This window comes from Kogia breviceps, chromosome 5 (assembly GCF_026419965.1).
Source record: "Kogia breviceps isolate mKogBre1 chromosome 5, mKogBre1 haplotype 1, whole genome shotgun sequence".
Lineage (NCBI taxonomy): Eukaryota > Metazoa > Chordata > Mammalia > Artiodactyla > Physeteridae > Kogia > Kogia breviceps.
Window position 1 is genome coordinate 34,005,562 of NC_081314.1, and position 17,868 is coordinate 34,023,429.

Sequence of the window (17,868 nt, forward strand, 5' to 3'; positions counted from 1 at the left end):
CATACAAACTGAAAGTTGAGGGGATGGAAAAAGATATTAGACGCAAATGAAATCAAAAGAAAGTATATAAAAATACTTATATCAGACAAAATAGACTTTAAAATAAAGACTGTTACAAGAGACAAGGATATTACATAATGACCAAGAGATCAATTCAAGAAGATATAATAACTGTAAATATATATGCACCCAACATAGGAGCACCTTAATATATAAGGTAGATATTAATGGACATAAAAGGAGAAATCAACAGTAACATAATAATAGTAGGGGACTTTAACACCCCACTTACATCAATGGACAGATCATCCAGACAGAAAGTCAATAAGGAAACACAGACCTTTATTGACATATTAGATCAAATGTATTTAATTGCTATTTATAGGGCACTCCATCTGAAAGCAGCAGAATATGCATTCTTTTCAAGTGCGCATGGAACACTCTCCAGGACAGTTCACAGGCTAGGCCACAAAACAGTCTTCGGTAAATTTAGAAAAATTTAAAGCATATCAAGCATCTTTTCTGACTGCAACACTAGGAGACTAGAAATCAACTACAAGGAAAAAAAACTGCAGAAAACACAAATGCATATAGGCTAAACAATATGCTACTAAACAACGAATGTATCACTGAAGAAATTAAAAAGGAAGTCAAAAAATACCTAGAGACAAATGAAAATGAAAACACGGCAATACAAAACCTATGGGATAGAGCAAAAACTGTTCTAATAGGGAAACTTATAGAGATACAATCTCAAGCAAACAACCTAACCTTACACCTAAAGACCTAAAGCAACTACAGAAAGAACAAACAAAACCCAAAGTTAGTAGAAGGAAAGACATCACAATATCAGAGCAGAAATAAATGAAATAGAGACTACAAAAACAATTTTAAAAATCAATGAAACTAAAAGCTGGTTCTTTGAAAAGATAAATAAAATTGATAAACCTTTAGCCAGAATCATCAAGAAAAAAAGGGAGAGGGCCCAAATCAATAAAATCATAAATGAAAACGTAGGAGTTACAACCAACACCAGAGAAATACAAAGGACCATAAGAGAGTACTACAAGCAACTATAAGCCAATAAAATGGACAACCTAGAAAAAAATGGACAAATTCTTAGAAAGGTACGATCTCCCAGGACTACACTGGGAAGAAATAAAAAATCTGAACAGACCACTTACCAGTACTGAAATTGAGTCAGTAATAAAAAAAAATCCCAAGAAAGAAAAGTCCAGGACTAGATGGCTTCACAGGTGACTCCTACCAAACATTTAGAGTTAATGCCTATCGTTCTGAAACTATTCCAAAAAGTTGCAGAGGAAGGAACATTTCCAAACTCATTCTATGAGGCTACCAAAACCAGACAAAGATATCACAAGAAAAGAAAATTACAGGCCAATATCACTCATGAACACAGATGCAAAAATCCTCAACAAAATACTAGCAAACTGAATCCAACAATACATTAAAAGAATCATACACCATGGTCAAGTGGGATTTAATCCCAGGAATGCAAGGATTTTTCAATATCTGGAAATCAATCAATGCAATACACCACATTAAGAAAAGCCATATGATCATCTCAATAGATGCAGAAAGAGCTTTTGATAAAATTCAACATCCACTTATGACAAAAACTCTCCAGAAAGTGGGCATAGAGGGAAACAACCTCAACATAACTAAGGCCAGATAAGACAAAGCTACACCTTACAACATACTCAAATGGTGAAGAGTTTAAAGCATTCCCTCTAAGATCAGAAACAAGACAAGGATGCCCACTCTCACCATTTTTTTTTTTTTTTTTTGGCTGCACCACGTGGCATGCAGAACTTCCCTGACCAGAGATCAAACCGTGCCCCCTACAGTGGAAGCATGGAGTCTTAACCACTGGACCACCAGGGAAGTTCTCTCGTCACTTTTATTCAACATAATTTTGGAAGCCCTAGCCACACCAATCAGAGAAAAAATGAAAAAGAATCCAACTGGGAAAGGAAGAGGTAAAACTGTCACTGTTTGCAGATGACATACTATACATAGAAAATCCTAACATGCCACCAGAAAACTACTAGAGTACATCAATGAATTTGGTAAAGTTGCAGGATACAAAAATTAATATACAGAAATCTGTTGCATTTCTATAAACTACAAAGGAACTATCAGAAAGAGAAATTAAGGAAACAATCCCATTTAGAATTGCATCAAAAAGAATACAGTACCTAGGAATAAACCTACTTAAGGAGGCAAAAGACCCATACTTTGAAAACTGAAAGACACTGATGAAAGCAACTGAAGATGACACAAACAGATGGAATGATATACCGTGTTCTTGGATTGGAACAATCAATATTGTTAAAATGACATACTGCCTAAGGCAATATACAGACTCAATGCCATCTCTATCCAATTACCATTGGCATTTTTCACAGAACTAGAACAAAAAGTTTAAAAGTTTTTGTGGAAACAAAAAAGACTTCAAATAGCCAAAACAATCTTAAGACAGAAAAATGAAGCGGGACGAATCAGGCTCTCTATCTTCAGAGCAAACTACAATGCTACAGTAATCAAAACCGTATGGTACTGGAACAGAAACATATACATAGATCAATGAAACAGGATAGAAAGCCCACATATAAACCCATGCACTTATGGTCAATTAATCTATGACAAAGGAAGCAATAATATACAATGGAGAAAAGACAGGCTCTTCAATAAGTGGTGCTGGGAAAACTGGACAGCTACATGTGAAAGAATGAAATTAGAACATTCTCTAGCACCATACACAAAAATAAACTCAAAGTGGATTAAAGACCTAAATGTAAGACTGGAAACTATAAAACTCCTAGAGGAAAACATAGGCAGAACACTCTCTGATATAAACTGCAGCAATATTTTTTTGGATCAGTCTCCTAGAGCAGTGGTCCCCAACCTTTTTGGCACCAGGGACCAGTTTCGTGGAAGACAATTTTTCCACAGACTGGGGTGGGGTGCATGGAGATAGTTCAGGCAGTAATGTGAGCGATGGGGAGAAGCAGATGAAGCTCTGCTCGCTCAGCACTCACCTCCTGCTGTGCAGCCCAGGGGTTGGGGACCTCTGTCCTAGAGTAATGGAAACAAAACAAAAATAAACAAATGGGCCCTAATTAAACTTAAAAACCTTTTGTACAACAAAGGAAACCATAAACAAAACAAAAAGACAACCTACGGAAAGGGAGAAAATATTTGCAAAGGATACCTCAGACAAGGTCTTAATTTCCAAAATATAGAAATAGCTCATGCAGCTAAATATAAAAAAAAACCAAACAACCCAATCAAAAAATGGGAAGACGACCTAAATAGACATTTCTCCAAAGAAGACATACAGATGGCCAAAAGGCACATGAAAAGATGCTCAACATCGCTAAGTACAAGAGAAATGCAAATCAAAACTACAATGGGGTATCACCTCACACCAGTCAGAATGGCCATCATCAAAAAGTCTACAAATAATAAATGCTGGGGAGGCTATGGAGAAAAAAGAACCCTCCTACACTGTTGGTGGGAATGTAAATTGGTGCAGCCACTATAGAGAACAGTATGGAGATTCCTTAAAAAACTAAAAATAGAATTACCATATGATCTAGTAATTCCACTCTTGGGCATATATCCAGACAAAAGTCTAACTCAAAAAGACATGCACCCCAACAATCATAGCAGCACTATTTTGTAGCAGCCAAGACATGGAAGCAATATAAATGTCCATTGATGGATGAATGAATAAAGAATATGTGGTACATATATACAATGGAATATTACTCAGCCATAAAAAAGAATGAAATAATGCCATTTGCAGCAACATGGATGGACCTAGAGATTATCATACTGAGTGAAGTCAGTCAGAGAAACACAAATACCATATGATATCACTTACATGTGGAATCTAAAAAGTGATACAAATGAACTTATTTACAAAATACAAATTGACTCATGGTCAAAGAAAACAAACTTATGGTTACCAAAAGGGAAAGGTGGGGGAGGGAGGGTTAAATTAGGAATTTGGGATTAACATATACACACTATATATAAAATAAACAAGAAGGACCTACTGTATAGCACAGGGAACTATGTTCAGTATCTTGTAATAACCTATAAGAAGAATCTCCATTATAGGTTATATATATAACTGAATCACTTTGCTGTACACCTGAAACTAATACAACATTGTACATCAAGTATACTGCAAACAAAAAAGTAAATACATATTTAAATTTAAAAAATTTGCTGTTTGGAAAATGATATACTCCTTGTGTCTGGAGAATTGGTACCACCATTTAGAAAGCAACCCTACTTCTAGGTACTAACTTCACGGAAACTTATTTACACACATACAACAAGAATGTAGAATATTCAGTGCAGCACTAATTTATGATAATGAAAAAGTGGAAGCAAAATGTTTATCAAAAGAAGAATAAGTTTGGTTTATTTATATAATAACATTCTGTACACTGATGAAAATAATCTATATCTGCCAATGTGGACAAATCTAAAAACACAATGTTGAGCTAAAAGTAGTTGCAAAAAGATATATACGATATAACATTCATATAAAATGTTAAAACGCAAAACAATCTTAATATATTGTCTATGGATAAATGCTACAATAAGAATGAAGAAATATTAAAATACAAAAACTCAAAGTATAAAACCATCAAATTTAGAAAAATAATTGATTTTGGAGATGAAGGGAAGGTGAGGATCAAAAATAGATGAAAAAACATCAGAAGAGAAACATCTATAAAGTAATAGGAAATGCAGTCAAAGGTGCAGAGCAGGAGTTGGCAAGCTTTTGGGGTAAAGGGCTCAAAAGTAAATATTTTAGACTTTGCAAGCCTTTGCAAGAGGCAAAATGAAGGATATTATGTAAGTACTAATAGGGATTCAAAGTTAGTGTTTTGTATCATCAGAATCGATAGCAAGTTTTTGATTTAAAGACATAAAAAACATTTTCAGACCATATGAAAGCAGGCAGAGGGCTGAATTCAGTCTGCAGTCTGCAGTTTGCACACTGCTGGCCTAGAGCAACATCATGCAATAGAACTTTCTGGGGTGACGGGGATGTTGTACATCTGCATTGTCCCCAGTATGGTAACCACTAGAGCCACATGTGGCTACTGAGCACTTGAAATGCAGCAACTGTGACTGAGAAATTAAACTTTACATTATATTCAATCTTAATTAAGATAGCCATTCTAGAGTTTCTATGAATTCAAAGAACAGGTGTAAGAGCAGTGGCTGAACAAACAAACTAGAAAAATAAGAGACTATGATGGGAGAGTAGGGCATATGAACCAGTGATTCCTTCGGGGACAGGAAAACTTGGGCTGATGGAAAGGATTTTGGGTGTGACTGGCATGGAATGCAGGAAGATGTGGAGATGCAGTCAAGAAAACTTGAGGTCAGGGTTAGAAGAGTCACCCAGTAAAACAGAAATTGTTGATATGGACAGGGTGGTTCCACAACGAGAAGCTGAAAGAGAAGAGACGTGTGAGGATGCGAGACCTATGGGGGCGAGGACTACAGAGAAAACCAAGGTTTGGGAGAGAAATGTCCAACAAGGGCGAGAGTGGTGAAGGCTGGAGAAAAAGATGACCAGGGAGATATGCTACCTCTGATATTTAAAGAATGGAAGAAAAACACAAGCACTATCTTATACAAACTTTATTGCTCTTTAAAAATGAATCACTTTAAACTTTACAGAGGTATATACAAATGTAGGCTTCAAACTCTCAGAACTGAACTAATTCCATCACTGAATTAACTTTTTTTTAACTAGCTAAAATTTTACTCTTTAATTAGGAACCTTGGGGAAAAGAAGTCATATCAGGATTTAAAGGCAAAGGCAGAGACCCAAAACCAGCTGGTTCTTCCTTGTTAGGCTGGAGCCAGGCCAGACCCACTCCAGCTCTGGCCACAGTCTGCTCTCTACAGCCTGGTCCCAGGTTTGTTTGGTTGCAAACTGGCTTCACTTCGTCTGAAGACCTAGCTTGAGTGAATTCATGGCTTCTGCAAGATTGAGCATCCCTCACTTCTGTCATTGGTGGTGCCACTGGCCATGGCCTTAGGAATTGATCAAAAATACAAAAAAGCCCTTGGCATTCACACATTTAACATTTGGCATTTTTGACTAAACAAGTAACTATACTGAAAGGCCATGACACAATAATTTGTGATTTTGCTGAGGTATCCCTTTGAACAATGTACACCTGGAGCTGGGGGTTCAGAGCCAATCACTTACCTGGTCCCTGAGCCTAAGCAATCATCAATTCTCTAATCATGATCTAATACACATTTTATCCAAAAAACCAAATACAACAATAGTATAAGGGATCCACAAACAGCTTAGGGTACACCCTACTGTGAATGACAAGGATTTATTTTGTTCAAATATTGTACAAAGAGTTTCAAAAGATCCTCAGCCTGTCTTCAAAAATCATTCATTCAAAATCACTCATTCAATCATAGTATTACCTACTTAAGGGAAAAATAAAGATGCCTTATAATTAAAACATCTTAATCTGAAGAAACATTAATTTCCAAATGTTGGTATAAGATACATTTTGATTAAAATTAGGCAGTATAAAAAAATCTAGACTATTATAGTGCTTAAGTCCAATTATTTATACCTAAAAGAAAAAATAAACCAAATGTATCAAAGGTTTAAGAAAAACCATCACATTTGAAGCATAGTTTTGAAGAAATGTTCACAATCTAGAGTCCTGTCAAGAGAATATTCTATGGCAGTAGTTCAACCCACTTGAACGCTATCTTACAGATTCTCTCAGCACCACAGAAGAGGGTGTAGGATGAATTTAAACAACATCCAACAAACGCTTCATTGTGCTTGCTTCATGCTTTTTTTTTTTTAGAACTGCGTCTGGAATCCTTTTTCTGCTTAAAAATAGGCGAATTCAAGAAACACAAATCTGTAAAAGGGTCCCCTCTTCTCAGTTTCCTGTAAGAGTAAAGAGAACTCGTAGGCATAATTATAAGAATCCCAATAACAACTTACTCTTCAGTATAAATTTACTGTAGAGTATACCATTGTTAATATTCCCGGTTCAGATTTTCATCAAAATGGTGTATTTCAAATAAGGCTCCATAACCTTAATCCCCCCATGTGTATCATTAAAAGTTAGTTCCCAAAAGCCAAATACTTACGAAGCAAGCGTGGGTTCCTTATAGTTCACACTGGCTGTGCACCTACGTTTACGCAAAGACACTGGTGGGCTTTCTACATTATTTTTTGGAGAAAGAGAAAGTTTTCTGGTTTTTACTACAGGATACAAGGGGACATTTGTGATATCCTTCAGGTGAAAATGAGGTGACTGGTGAGTTTCAGGTAGTGCACCTACAGAAAACAAGTTTTATTGAATATGGTTCCAAAAAACAAACAAGCAAACACAGGAACTAAAACTGTATGCAATTACACATCTTAAAAGTATATAAAATCCAGCATTTTATAACACAGATTTTTAAAAACTTGTTCACCTTTTTTCCTCCCAGATAACACTGAAATATTAATTATTGTAGCTGTGAAGAAATGACTAAAACAATAGTTTACTAAAACTTAAAATTCCTAAAAATTAAAGAAAAAATTAAAATTCTTCTAGGATAGCCTGGGCACAATGAATTAGTTTAAACTATGCAATTTCATTTAGTCACACCTTGCTCTTTAGAATCATCCAGGCCTCAATCTCTTTCAATTCCTAAGTTTATCATCAAGTGACTTCTTATTGTCTTATAAAGCCACTCAAACTCATTCTATGAAATAAATGAGAATTCTAAATCGTACTCTCTGGGTAAACCAGGAGAAAAGGTGTTCCCTCTAGTAAAGCTAGTTGGTTAAAAAGTTACCCAATGTTTTTCCTGTCATAAACATCCAAGTTATTCTACTTGGAGCTACATCTATATTGGGAGACAGCTACCCAGTACACAGGTAAGAACGCTATAAGACAAACAAGCTCTTAAAATAGTTTTAAAAAGCAAATCATTTCCCAAGAAAAACTAAATTGTAACTGTAAAATGACTTTATACTTATTAACCATTGTCCAGGGTTATTTGGGATTCAAATATTGTCTTTCTTGTCCCTACATAAGCATCTTGTACTATACTAATTATTCCAACTTTTGGGTTGGAAAATATGGTTAAATAACAACATCAGATCAGTTGCTATATTCCAGAATAAAGCTTCTAAAACTTCAAAGCATATACAGATCTTCTGGGGATTTTGTTAGAGAGATACAGATTCTGATTCAAGGATGTGGGGTATGGCCTGAGATTCTGCTTTTCTAAGAAGTTTCCAGGTAATGCTGATGCTGATGGTCTGGGGACCAAATTTTGAGTAACACTATTTTAGAGCGTTTATTTTTTTTCTTTTAAAAACTTATTATGAAACATTTCAAGTATACACAAAGACGGGGACAACAGTATAATAAGCCCCCAGTTACCCAGCTTCAATAATTATCAACATCTTACCAATCTTGTTTGATTTACTCTAAAATCATTACAGCATATTTTTTAAAAAAGATATTTGCATGCTACCACCACCGAACTGGTTGACCTTGGAAAGTCATTTAGCTTTTTTAGGCTTCAGTTTCCTTATAAACAAAACAAGCATGATCACACCTACATGTCACAGAGTTGTTCTGAGGATCAAATGAACTAGCATGACAATATTTTGAGAATAAAACCTGCCTGTTTATGTTAGTTTCCCCAGACTAAAATTCCCAGATGAGAATCTCTGTGGGCAGGTGCAGGCTGTGTCATCAACATTTGAACCATGCCTACTTTTTGATCTAACCAATAAAAGCAAGATTTTTCTAAGCCGCAGTTTTTAGGTGTTTTACAAATGTCTTACAAAAGAATACTAAGCCCATCAATCGAGGAAAAGGTTTTCTTCGTCTAATTAGGCTACCTTCACTAAATAGAAAATTATTTTAAATTGTGGTTCCTGTCAAGTTGACTATATAAAGCAAAGCCATTAAAATTACAGGTCACTGGATTCAAGTTTGATTTCATTTTCAACTGGATGTTTCAGGGGAGTGTGTAATAGGCATTTTAATTCAACTTAACTCCACAAAAGTTTTTTCCTCGCCTTGGAAGCTTTCATTTACTGAAAGTAAAATTGCTTTCTCCATAACAAGTAGTATTTATTTGTTCTTAAAGAGGATTTAAATTAGCTTAAAGCATGTCGAAGCAACACAACTGTGATTTCCACCCCACGGCCCCCCACTATTTAATCTGACTGTAACTTTCCCCAAAGAGACAGATGGTAAGTCTGTAACCTCCTCCAGAGAAACAGATGGTAAGTATAGTATATAAGCACCAGGAGTGATCATTTATCATAAACATTAAAAATGCAGGCAAACAAGTAAATCACTTACTAGGAGGAGTTTTTGTTGGCTCAGAATCCTCTGTCTCCTTTTCACCCCTATGTTTCAGTGCTCTTTTAGATCGAGGCCTGGTGACTGGTCTCCTATCCGATTCACTGGTGAGATCTTGACTGTACTTGCACGTGGGCAGATAGAGTTCATCAGAATCATCTCCTGAACCACATGATTCACAGATGCTCACTTCAGATTCATTGTTGTTTTCTTCTCTTTTAGAATCATTGCTCATTTTTTGTCGGAAAGGAGTGAGATGAACACCCTCTTCCAAATTAAAATTGTAAGCATCCCTAGAGGTGACAGATTTATCCAATTTTTTTTGGGAAACAGTTTTTCTATATTCACTTTTGCTCCCTTTATATTTTGAGACAGATTTTGATTTTCTCCTTTTCTTAGCTTTTCTTTTCTCTTCTCTTTTTCTTCCTTGGGCAGCTCTGTGCTTACTTTTAGTTTGGTCTACTTTATACTCTAAAATGTCTTCTTTTGTTTTAGTAGATCGTCCTGGGTGAATTAGCCTTGGTGATAAGTAAGTTTGATCCTTGTTCCATTGACAAAAATTTTGTTCTACATTTTCAGGTATGTGCATGTTTACTGGTGGGTCTAAAAATCTAATTCTTCCCAATTCCAAAGACTGCTCTGACAAATGACTGATTCCAAAATCATCCAAGGCATTGAACTGACATGGATTGTTGACATGTTTCTTTAAATTACGACGGAGAGATACAGTTCTAGGTAAGACATTATCAGTTGACTTATCTTCACCTGAATCCAAATCGAATCCCAGTCTGTCTTGAGAAATAGTAGGTATTGGCTCTGAGAATTTAAAAAAATAAATGAGAAAGATAGTTTTACTTTATGGAAATTTAAATTTCAAGAATCTTAGAATTCAAAGTTAAAAATGAAACTAATGAAAATTCATCCTGTAGTTTCCCCACATTTACTATAAATAAATAAAAATCTGGCAAGCATAATATTTACTTCCTTCCGACTGTCTGTGCCTACATATTCCAAGGTCGTTATGAGGGTTAACTACGATAACATATGTTAAATGCCTAATATAGAGCGTAACACAGTAGGCTCAGTAAACTGCAGCCACAGTTATAGCCAAGGTTTCTGACTATAGATTTGGGGAAAAAAATGGATGTATTTTAAAACTCTTGGTGGGCTTCCCTGGTGGTGCAGTGGTTGGGAGTCTGCCTGCTGATGCGGGGGGCGCGGGTTTGTGCCCCGGTCCGGGAGGGTCCCGCATGCCGCGGAGCGGCTGGGCCCATGAGGCGTGGCCGCTGGGCTTGCGCGTCTGGAGCCTGTGCTCCATGGCAGGAGAGGCCACGGCAGTGAGAGGCCCACGTACAGCAAAAACAAACAAACAAACTCTTGTTATTCTGTGTAAAATAAACAGATATTTGCTTTGAGCAGAATACCAGACGAGATTTAAAAAGGTAAACAAATAAAAATTAGAGAAATTTAATTGTTACTTGTTCCCAAAGATCTCATCTTGCCTTTAGCAGTATTTTTAGATTTTCATCTGTATTACCTTCTATTTGGAACAATTCTTCTTGGCCTGGAAAGTCAGTGTCCTGAAGAGGAACTTGCCTTAGAAAATACCAATAAAAAACAAAAATTTATTTAACAATTATGTAATAAAAACAAATTTTAAGATTTTCTACAAAGTAAGTTTTTTTCTTTAGTATAATTTCATAATTCCATTCTAAATCAGTACATCTGTTCTATATCAAAGAAAACCAAAAAACACTTATGCTGATTACGTGGAGGCTGATTTGTTACGACTGACATTCAACTGCCACTGAAGGAACTAACATATCAAAATGGACAGTTCCTCCTGAAAACGTTCCATAACTCACCATTTCATTTAACTGGAGAAACAGCCAATCAGATCGACTTATAAAATACATTAAAGAAATACAGTTAGATCCTTCTTTAGGAGCCTGCGCTATCACGAGCCGAGCTGTGATTTGTGGGCAGTGAACACTTCTATGGTGCTTACCTACTGACTCCTCTGAAGTTAATACTGTTCATTTTCTTTAAAAATTTTGTTCCCCTTTGGTTCATGGAACAAGAAATTTCCATTCTTTATGCTTTAATACAGCCGTTTCATTCTAATCATAATTTTATTCTCTATTTTCTGTAGAGAATTTCCCCCTCTGGACATCAAAACTTAAGTACAAGTTTAGGTAACAGAGTTATGGCAACCAACTAATAACAATTTTAGAAACCTTATAAAAACTCAATTACCTCATCTTGCTTTTTTTTTTTTTTTTTTTTTCGGTACGCGAGCCTCTCACTGTTGCGGCCTCTCCGGCCGCAGAGCACAGGCTCCGGACGCGCAGGCCCAGCCGCTCCGCGGCATGTGGGTTCCTCCCGGACTGGGGCATGAACCCGTATCCCCTGCATTGGCAGGCAGACTCTCAACCACTGTGCCACCAGGGAAGCCCCTCACCTTGCTTTTTGATCATCACATAAATATTTTGTCACATCTTAATATTCAACTGTTTAAAAACTATTCATGATTAAAATTAATATGGGGATAAGAATCATATTAGTGATTACCTCTGCAAGGAGGGGGCACAGATTCAAAAGGGACGTGAGGGAATGGCTTATGGTAGTAGCTCTCACCTGGGGACAGTTAACCTCCCCGTCCCCCAAACGCCCCTGGGATATTTGGCAATGTTGAGAGATATTTTGGTTCTTCTAACTGTTCGAAGGGGGCTGCTATTGGACTGTAGTGGGTGGAGGCCAGGGATGCTGCTAAACATCCCACAATGCTTGGGACAGCCCCACAAGCAAGAATGATGTAGCCCAAAATGTCAGAGGCACTTAGACTGAGAAACCCTGGGGCCAGAGTGACAGCAATGCTCTGCATCTTAACTCAGGTTTTGGTTCACGGGTGTATACATCAGTCCAATTCACTGAACTGTGTAATTAAGATCTGTGCATTTTACTGTATCTAATTATATCTCAGTAATTTATAAGCAAACAAATAAAGTACCCTTAATCCAAGAGAAGAAGAAGGTATATGAGGTCTGATGGATTTAAGAATGAATTGGATTAGCAAGACAGTGTGAAAGCTGTGTTAAATATGATATTTTATTAGATTTCTTTTCTGAACGAGACTATTTGTAGTACTGGCAAACTACCATCATTTGAATAAACAATCCTTAGAATAAAAACATGAACAAGAACAATATAACTGAAGGGAATAGTTTAAAAATTCAGGAGAAGCTTTTTATTCCTAGACATCAAGAAAGTAACTAAATAGAGGAAAGCTTTGGCTTGGCTACATAGCACAGAATTTCAACATATAAAATTTCTTAAATACATTCTTAGAGAGAACATCAGACCCAAATACAAGAGTCAATATAATGCTAATTTCCTTTCATAAATGGATCACAGAATTAAATACTTCTTGGCATTAATAATCATAATAATGAATTTGATACTAACGGTAAATCCTCCACGAGTAAATTCCTGGAGTTGCTGTCGCTACTGGAGTCCATTCCAGAAGGACATACTTCCCGGTCCTGTCAATGTATTAAAACAGAGAAAACACTGGTACAATGGAAATATTCATAACAAAGCATCATTTATTCAACAGTATTTATTGACAGTCTGCTATGGTGCCAGGGACTGTTCTAGGAACTGAATCTATAGCTACAAAATAGATTAAGTACTACTCTTTTAAAGCTTACATGCTAGTGTAGGGAGATGAAATGTAAAAAAGCTGACAGTGATAAATGCAATGAAGGAAATACTCAGGTTGAAATGACAGAGAGTAACTGATGTTGTAACTGATGTAACTCTTTTAGATGGGATGACTTTCATCTGAAATCTGAAGAATGCAAAGAGCCAGCCATTGAAGGAGGAAGAAGTGGAAACAGCAGATACAAAAGTCATGACATAGGAAAACCTTGCTGTGCTCAGAAAAGAAAGGCCACTGGGGCTGGAACACAGTCACTGAAAAGACCAGTGAGAGGTGGGTACACAGAGGCCAGATAATGTAGGGCCTCGAGAACCATGAGTTTGGATTTTAGTCTATGTGTGATGGGAAGTCATTTGAATATTAAGCAGGGAAGTAAAATGATCTGAGTTTTAAAGAGATCAGTCTGGCCACTGTGTGAAACATGGATTGAAAAGGGCCAAGGGCACAGGCTGTTAGGAAGTCATAATAGTAAATCAAGCAAGACATATCAGCTTGGACAGGAATCCTATGGCTGTGGAGGTGAAGCCCAGGGGAAGGCTCTGCGTAACAGTGCACGCACATTGAATAGGGGTGGACGTAGGGACACAGTGAGAAGGAAGCTTCTTATGCTTCTGACTTGAGCAAACGGGTGGGTTGCCTTATTGAGCTGAGTAAGACTTATAGAGGGAGGCAGAAGTCCAATGTCTTGGGAGGGGGGAAATAAAGAGTTGTGCTTTGTGTGAAATATATTTGAGATCCTTTACAAATATTTAAGTAAATATATCAAGTAGTAACTGTGTGTGTGTTTGTGTAAGTCTTGTGCTACAAATTTGGAAGCCACCAGCAGGCAGACAATATTTAAAGCTATGGGAGCAGATGAGATGGGCCTAGGACAGCTGATGTTTAAAAGTAAAGCCAGCAGAAGAGATGGACATAGAACAGTCAGAAAGATAAACAAGGAGAATATGATGGTAAGAAAGCTAAGAGATCAAAGTATTTCCAGCAAAGAGTCATACCTGTACTATGTATTACTTCAAGGCCAACAAAAAAGAGAAGTGACCCCTGAATTTGGTAACACGGAGGTTTTGGTGACCTCGACACACAGTGACAACAGAATGGTGGGGATGAAAGCCTGATAAGAGTGAGTTCAAATGTGAGGGGACACTGAGGAAGAGAAGACAGTAAGTGCTCTGTTCTCTCTGGAAAAGTTCTGCTGTGAATGGAAGCAGAGAGATGAGGAGATGGAGGAATGAGATCAGGAGAGGTTCCATTTATTTTCTTTTCCTCTTAAGATGAGAGATCCTGAAGCACATTTGTATGTAGCTAGAATGATTCAGTAGAGGGAGGTAAATGTTGGAGGAGGGTGCAAACTTTGAGGAGCAAAGTCCTAGAGGAGATGAAAAGAAGGGAATCTGATGCACAAGGGGAGGGACTAGCCTTGGATAGGAGCAGAGACACTTCTGCCAATGGCACAGGAAGGAAGACGGAGAACACAGTGTAGACACAGGAAGGTGTGTAGATCTCTGTTAGGAAGACGAGTGGCCCGGTCTGATTCCTTAAAAGTCACTCCAATTCAGTGCAGTTGTTTTATGAAATTTGATGTGCATATAATATGAAGATATTATAATGAACAGGTTAAAACTGTTCATCAGAAACAGCTAGAAATTTAATCCTGTTAAAAGTTTTAAATTTATTATCAATATAGCTAATGTTCTACAGCTAGTATTATTATTGAAGATAAGTAAAAGAGGATATTTAACTACAGAGTGATATAAAAATTATTTAAAAGATCTATGATAAAACTTAGGGAACAAAATGCTATTAGAAATAACTTTCTGATTAATCCTTACAAGGTAAGTTAATTATTGGTAGGCAAGAAAAACATTCTTATTAAAGCATTTTAAGTTCTCCAGCACTGCAAAATTGACTTGATAAACAAGGATGCACATGTATACAATGATGGTTGAGAAAGTGATACATACAGAGAGTACGTGGCAGAAAACAAACTCTGATGTTTTAAATGCTAGGAATACTACTTTCACCCAGCAAACAATATCTTTTAATAAATATTCAAAAATCACTGATAAATGTCAAAAGGCCTACAATAACAGATTTTTTTCACCACTGTTTTTGCGATTATCTCATTGAGTACTCACTTGACACTACTCTGTGTGATTTCAGCAAAAATTTGGAAAGGGAAAAGGAAGATTCAAATGTCTTTGGAGAAATTTTTTCCCTCACTAGTTGACCAAACAAGGAAAAGAAAAAATTTAGGAAAGATTACATTCTGAAGGAAAAATATTTTAAATAACCTTCACATGAAGGTAAAAAAAAAATCGTATCTAATCTTTATAGACAATTTTCTACTATATTATGTATGTATATGTTGCTATATGTGTACATATGTATGTGTATACACACACATGTTCTGTATATATCATACACAGAAAATATATGGAATCACCTTAGTTGCAGGGAAGCAAGAACTCTTTCACTGACTCTTCCTCTCAATGGAGAGGTGACTTAATTCCTTTCTCGAGTCCAGACTCCTACCCTAATCACTAGGCTCTGGCTTCTTCTCCTGCTCTAGGTGCCAACACAACTCTTCAATGGCGTGGCAAACTGATGGACACCCAAGTGTTAACACCTGACACTCACCACTGCTCTTTTCTTTCTCTGCCCCATGCAGTTTCCCTGGCAGTGGCCTCTGGGAAAAGAAGAGAAACTGGCTCGTCCTCTCTTCTAGGGATTAATGTGTGACGAGACCCAGATAAGACCCTAAATCAAAATTTCTCCATGTCTCTTATGTTTCGGCTGGCCTTTCTATACATTCCTGGACACAAACAGAATCAGACTGAAAAACAGAGAGCAAAATGTTCAGGATATTTCTTGTGTGGGAGTTAATATATAGTTGTCCTTATTTAGCCAACTAGTAGGTAAAAATGATTCTCCATAAAGCGTTTAAATACTTCCCATCTCCCCAGTCAAGGTAGTACTTTCAAAACCCCACTGGTGCAGCAAAACTACATAGAAAAGCTAAGATTAACAGCACTGATTAAAACTTTTGGACTAGTCTGCTTCCACAACCACTTTTAGACCTTTGGCTTGGTTTCCCCTACCCCTGACTCACATCGCTGCCATTCAAAGGGTCTGGCTGTGCATGAGGCTAAACTATTTCTTTTATACGTTGTCTTGCTACCTGCTTTCAGAAGCAAGTTATACGAGTATAAGCCTCAATCAGCCACAGGTATATGCTTGAAGCTTTCTTAACTGGCCCACATACAACTGGGCTACAGCACTTGAAGAAAGACGTTCTCATTACTTCACTAATAACAGAGCTATCAGTAATTAATTTAAAAAACATAATTGATCTAAACTGCTAATTTATGGCTTTAACATTTTTCCCAAGAAATTGAGCCTTTGTGATCAAAATACCTGAGTAGGTTCTTCTGTCTGTTGTGAAGTAAGTTTTTCTTTCAGTGTGTACAGCTGACACATGAGGTAGTAACATTCTTTCCTCAGCTGTAAGATGATATCCTGGGCTTCTCTCACTTTGGACTTTTCATTTTCCAAAGCTAAGACTAACATTCTGTTGTTGTCTTGGTAGTTTTTTAGCAGTGTAGAAGTGTTGGCTAAAAGAGAATAAAATTTTTTTTATCAGTTATTAAATCTAATCTTAAACAGTGATGTAAAGGACAACATGAAAATCTCTTACTGATTATTTGGCATGGCGCAGCTATCAAAGACTTTCGTTTGCCAATCTCTGCCAAGTTTTTACTCCTTTTCTCTTTCATTCGTTTCTTTATGTCTTCAAGACTATCTTGAAAGGACTTTTTGAGGCATCTTTCCTTGGCCATCTTCTGCCTAGGACTTTAAAACAATAGAAAATATTTAATTTTTCAAGGGGTGATATCAAATATAAAACAAAACTGAAAATACAGGTTATTCATAAAAAATGGATTAAATAGAGACTTTGTTAACTGTAGAATTAGCCCAAAGTAGAAAGACAATCTGGTAATAACCTACATTTGCAGCTTTTAAATTACATTAATATTTGTGGCATAATTTTATCCTCCTCAGGTACTTTATACGGAAGGCTTAACAAATATGGATTTCCAACACAAAGGCTCTATAATATGCCACTTATTTATTATTTAACAAATACTCATTGGGGGCTTACTATACATTGGATTGGCCAAAAGGTTCATTCAGTTTTTCCATAAGATGGCTATAGTAGCACTTAGTTGTCTTTAACTTCATTGGAAATAATTTTGTTAGATCGTTATGTGACAGCTGTCATATCAGCATGCATTTAAAAAAATACATCAAAATTGGTGAATTTTTATGTAGCTATTTTAATACTGAAGATGGAAGAAAAAAAGCAACATTTTCAGCATATCATGCTTTATTATTTCAGGAAAGGTAAAAATGCAACCAAAACTCAAAAAAAGATTTGTGCATTGTATGGAGAAGGTGCTGTGACTGATCGAACGTGTCAAAAGTGGTTTGCAAAGTTTCCTGCTGGAGATTTCTCGCTGGACGATGCTTCACGGTCGGGTAGACCAGTTGAAGTTGACAGCAATCAAATAGAAACAATAATTGAGAACAATCAACGTTATACCACACAGGAGATAGCCAACATACTCAAAATATCCAAATCAAACGTTGAAAATCATTTGCACCGGCCTGGTTATGTGAATCACTTTGATTTTGGGATTCCACATAAGTTAAGTGAAAAAACCCTTC

General features: G+C 36.6%; 1 protein-coding gene across 1 annotated transcript; it reads right to left on the reverse strand.

Moving 5' to 3' along the window:
* Nucleotides 1-6,885: 6,885 nt before the first annotated feature.
* SGO1 (shugoshin 1) lies at nucleotides 6,886-16,979 on the reverse strand. The gene is made up of 7 exons (XM_059064115.2): nucleotides 16,838-16,979; nucleotides 16,558-16,754; nucleotides 12,888-12,964; nucleotides 10,960-11,018; nucleotides 9,423-10,238; nucleotides 7,198-7,387; nucleotides 6,886-6,991 (listed from the first exon to the last, which is right to left on the reverse strand). Exons 1-7 carry the CDS (start codon nucleotides 16,977-16,979, stop codon nucleotides 6,886-6,888), a joined length of 1,587 nt encoding a protein of 528 aa, XP_058920098.1.
* Between the last annotated feature and the right edge of the window lie 889 nt (nucleotides 16,980-17,868).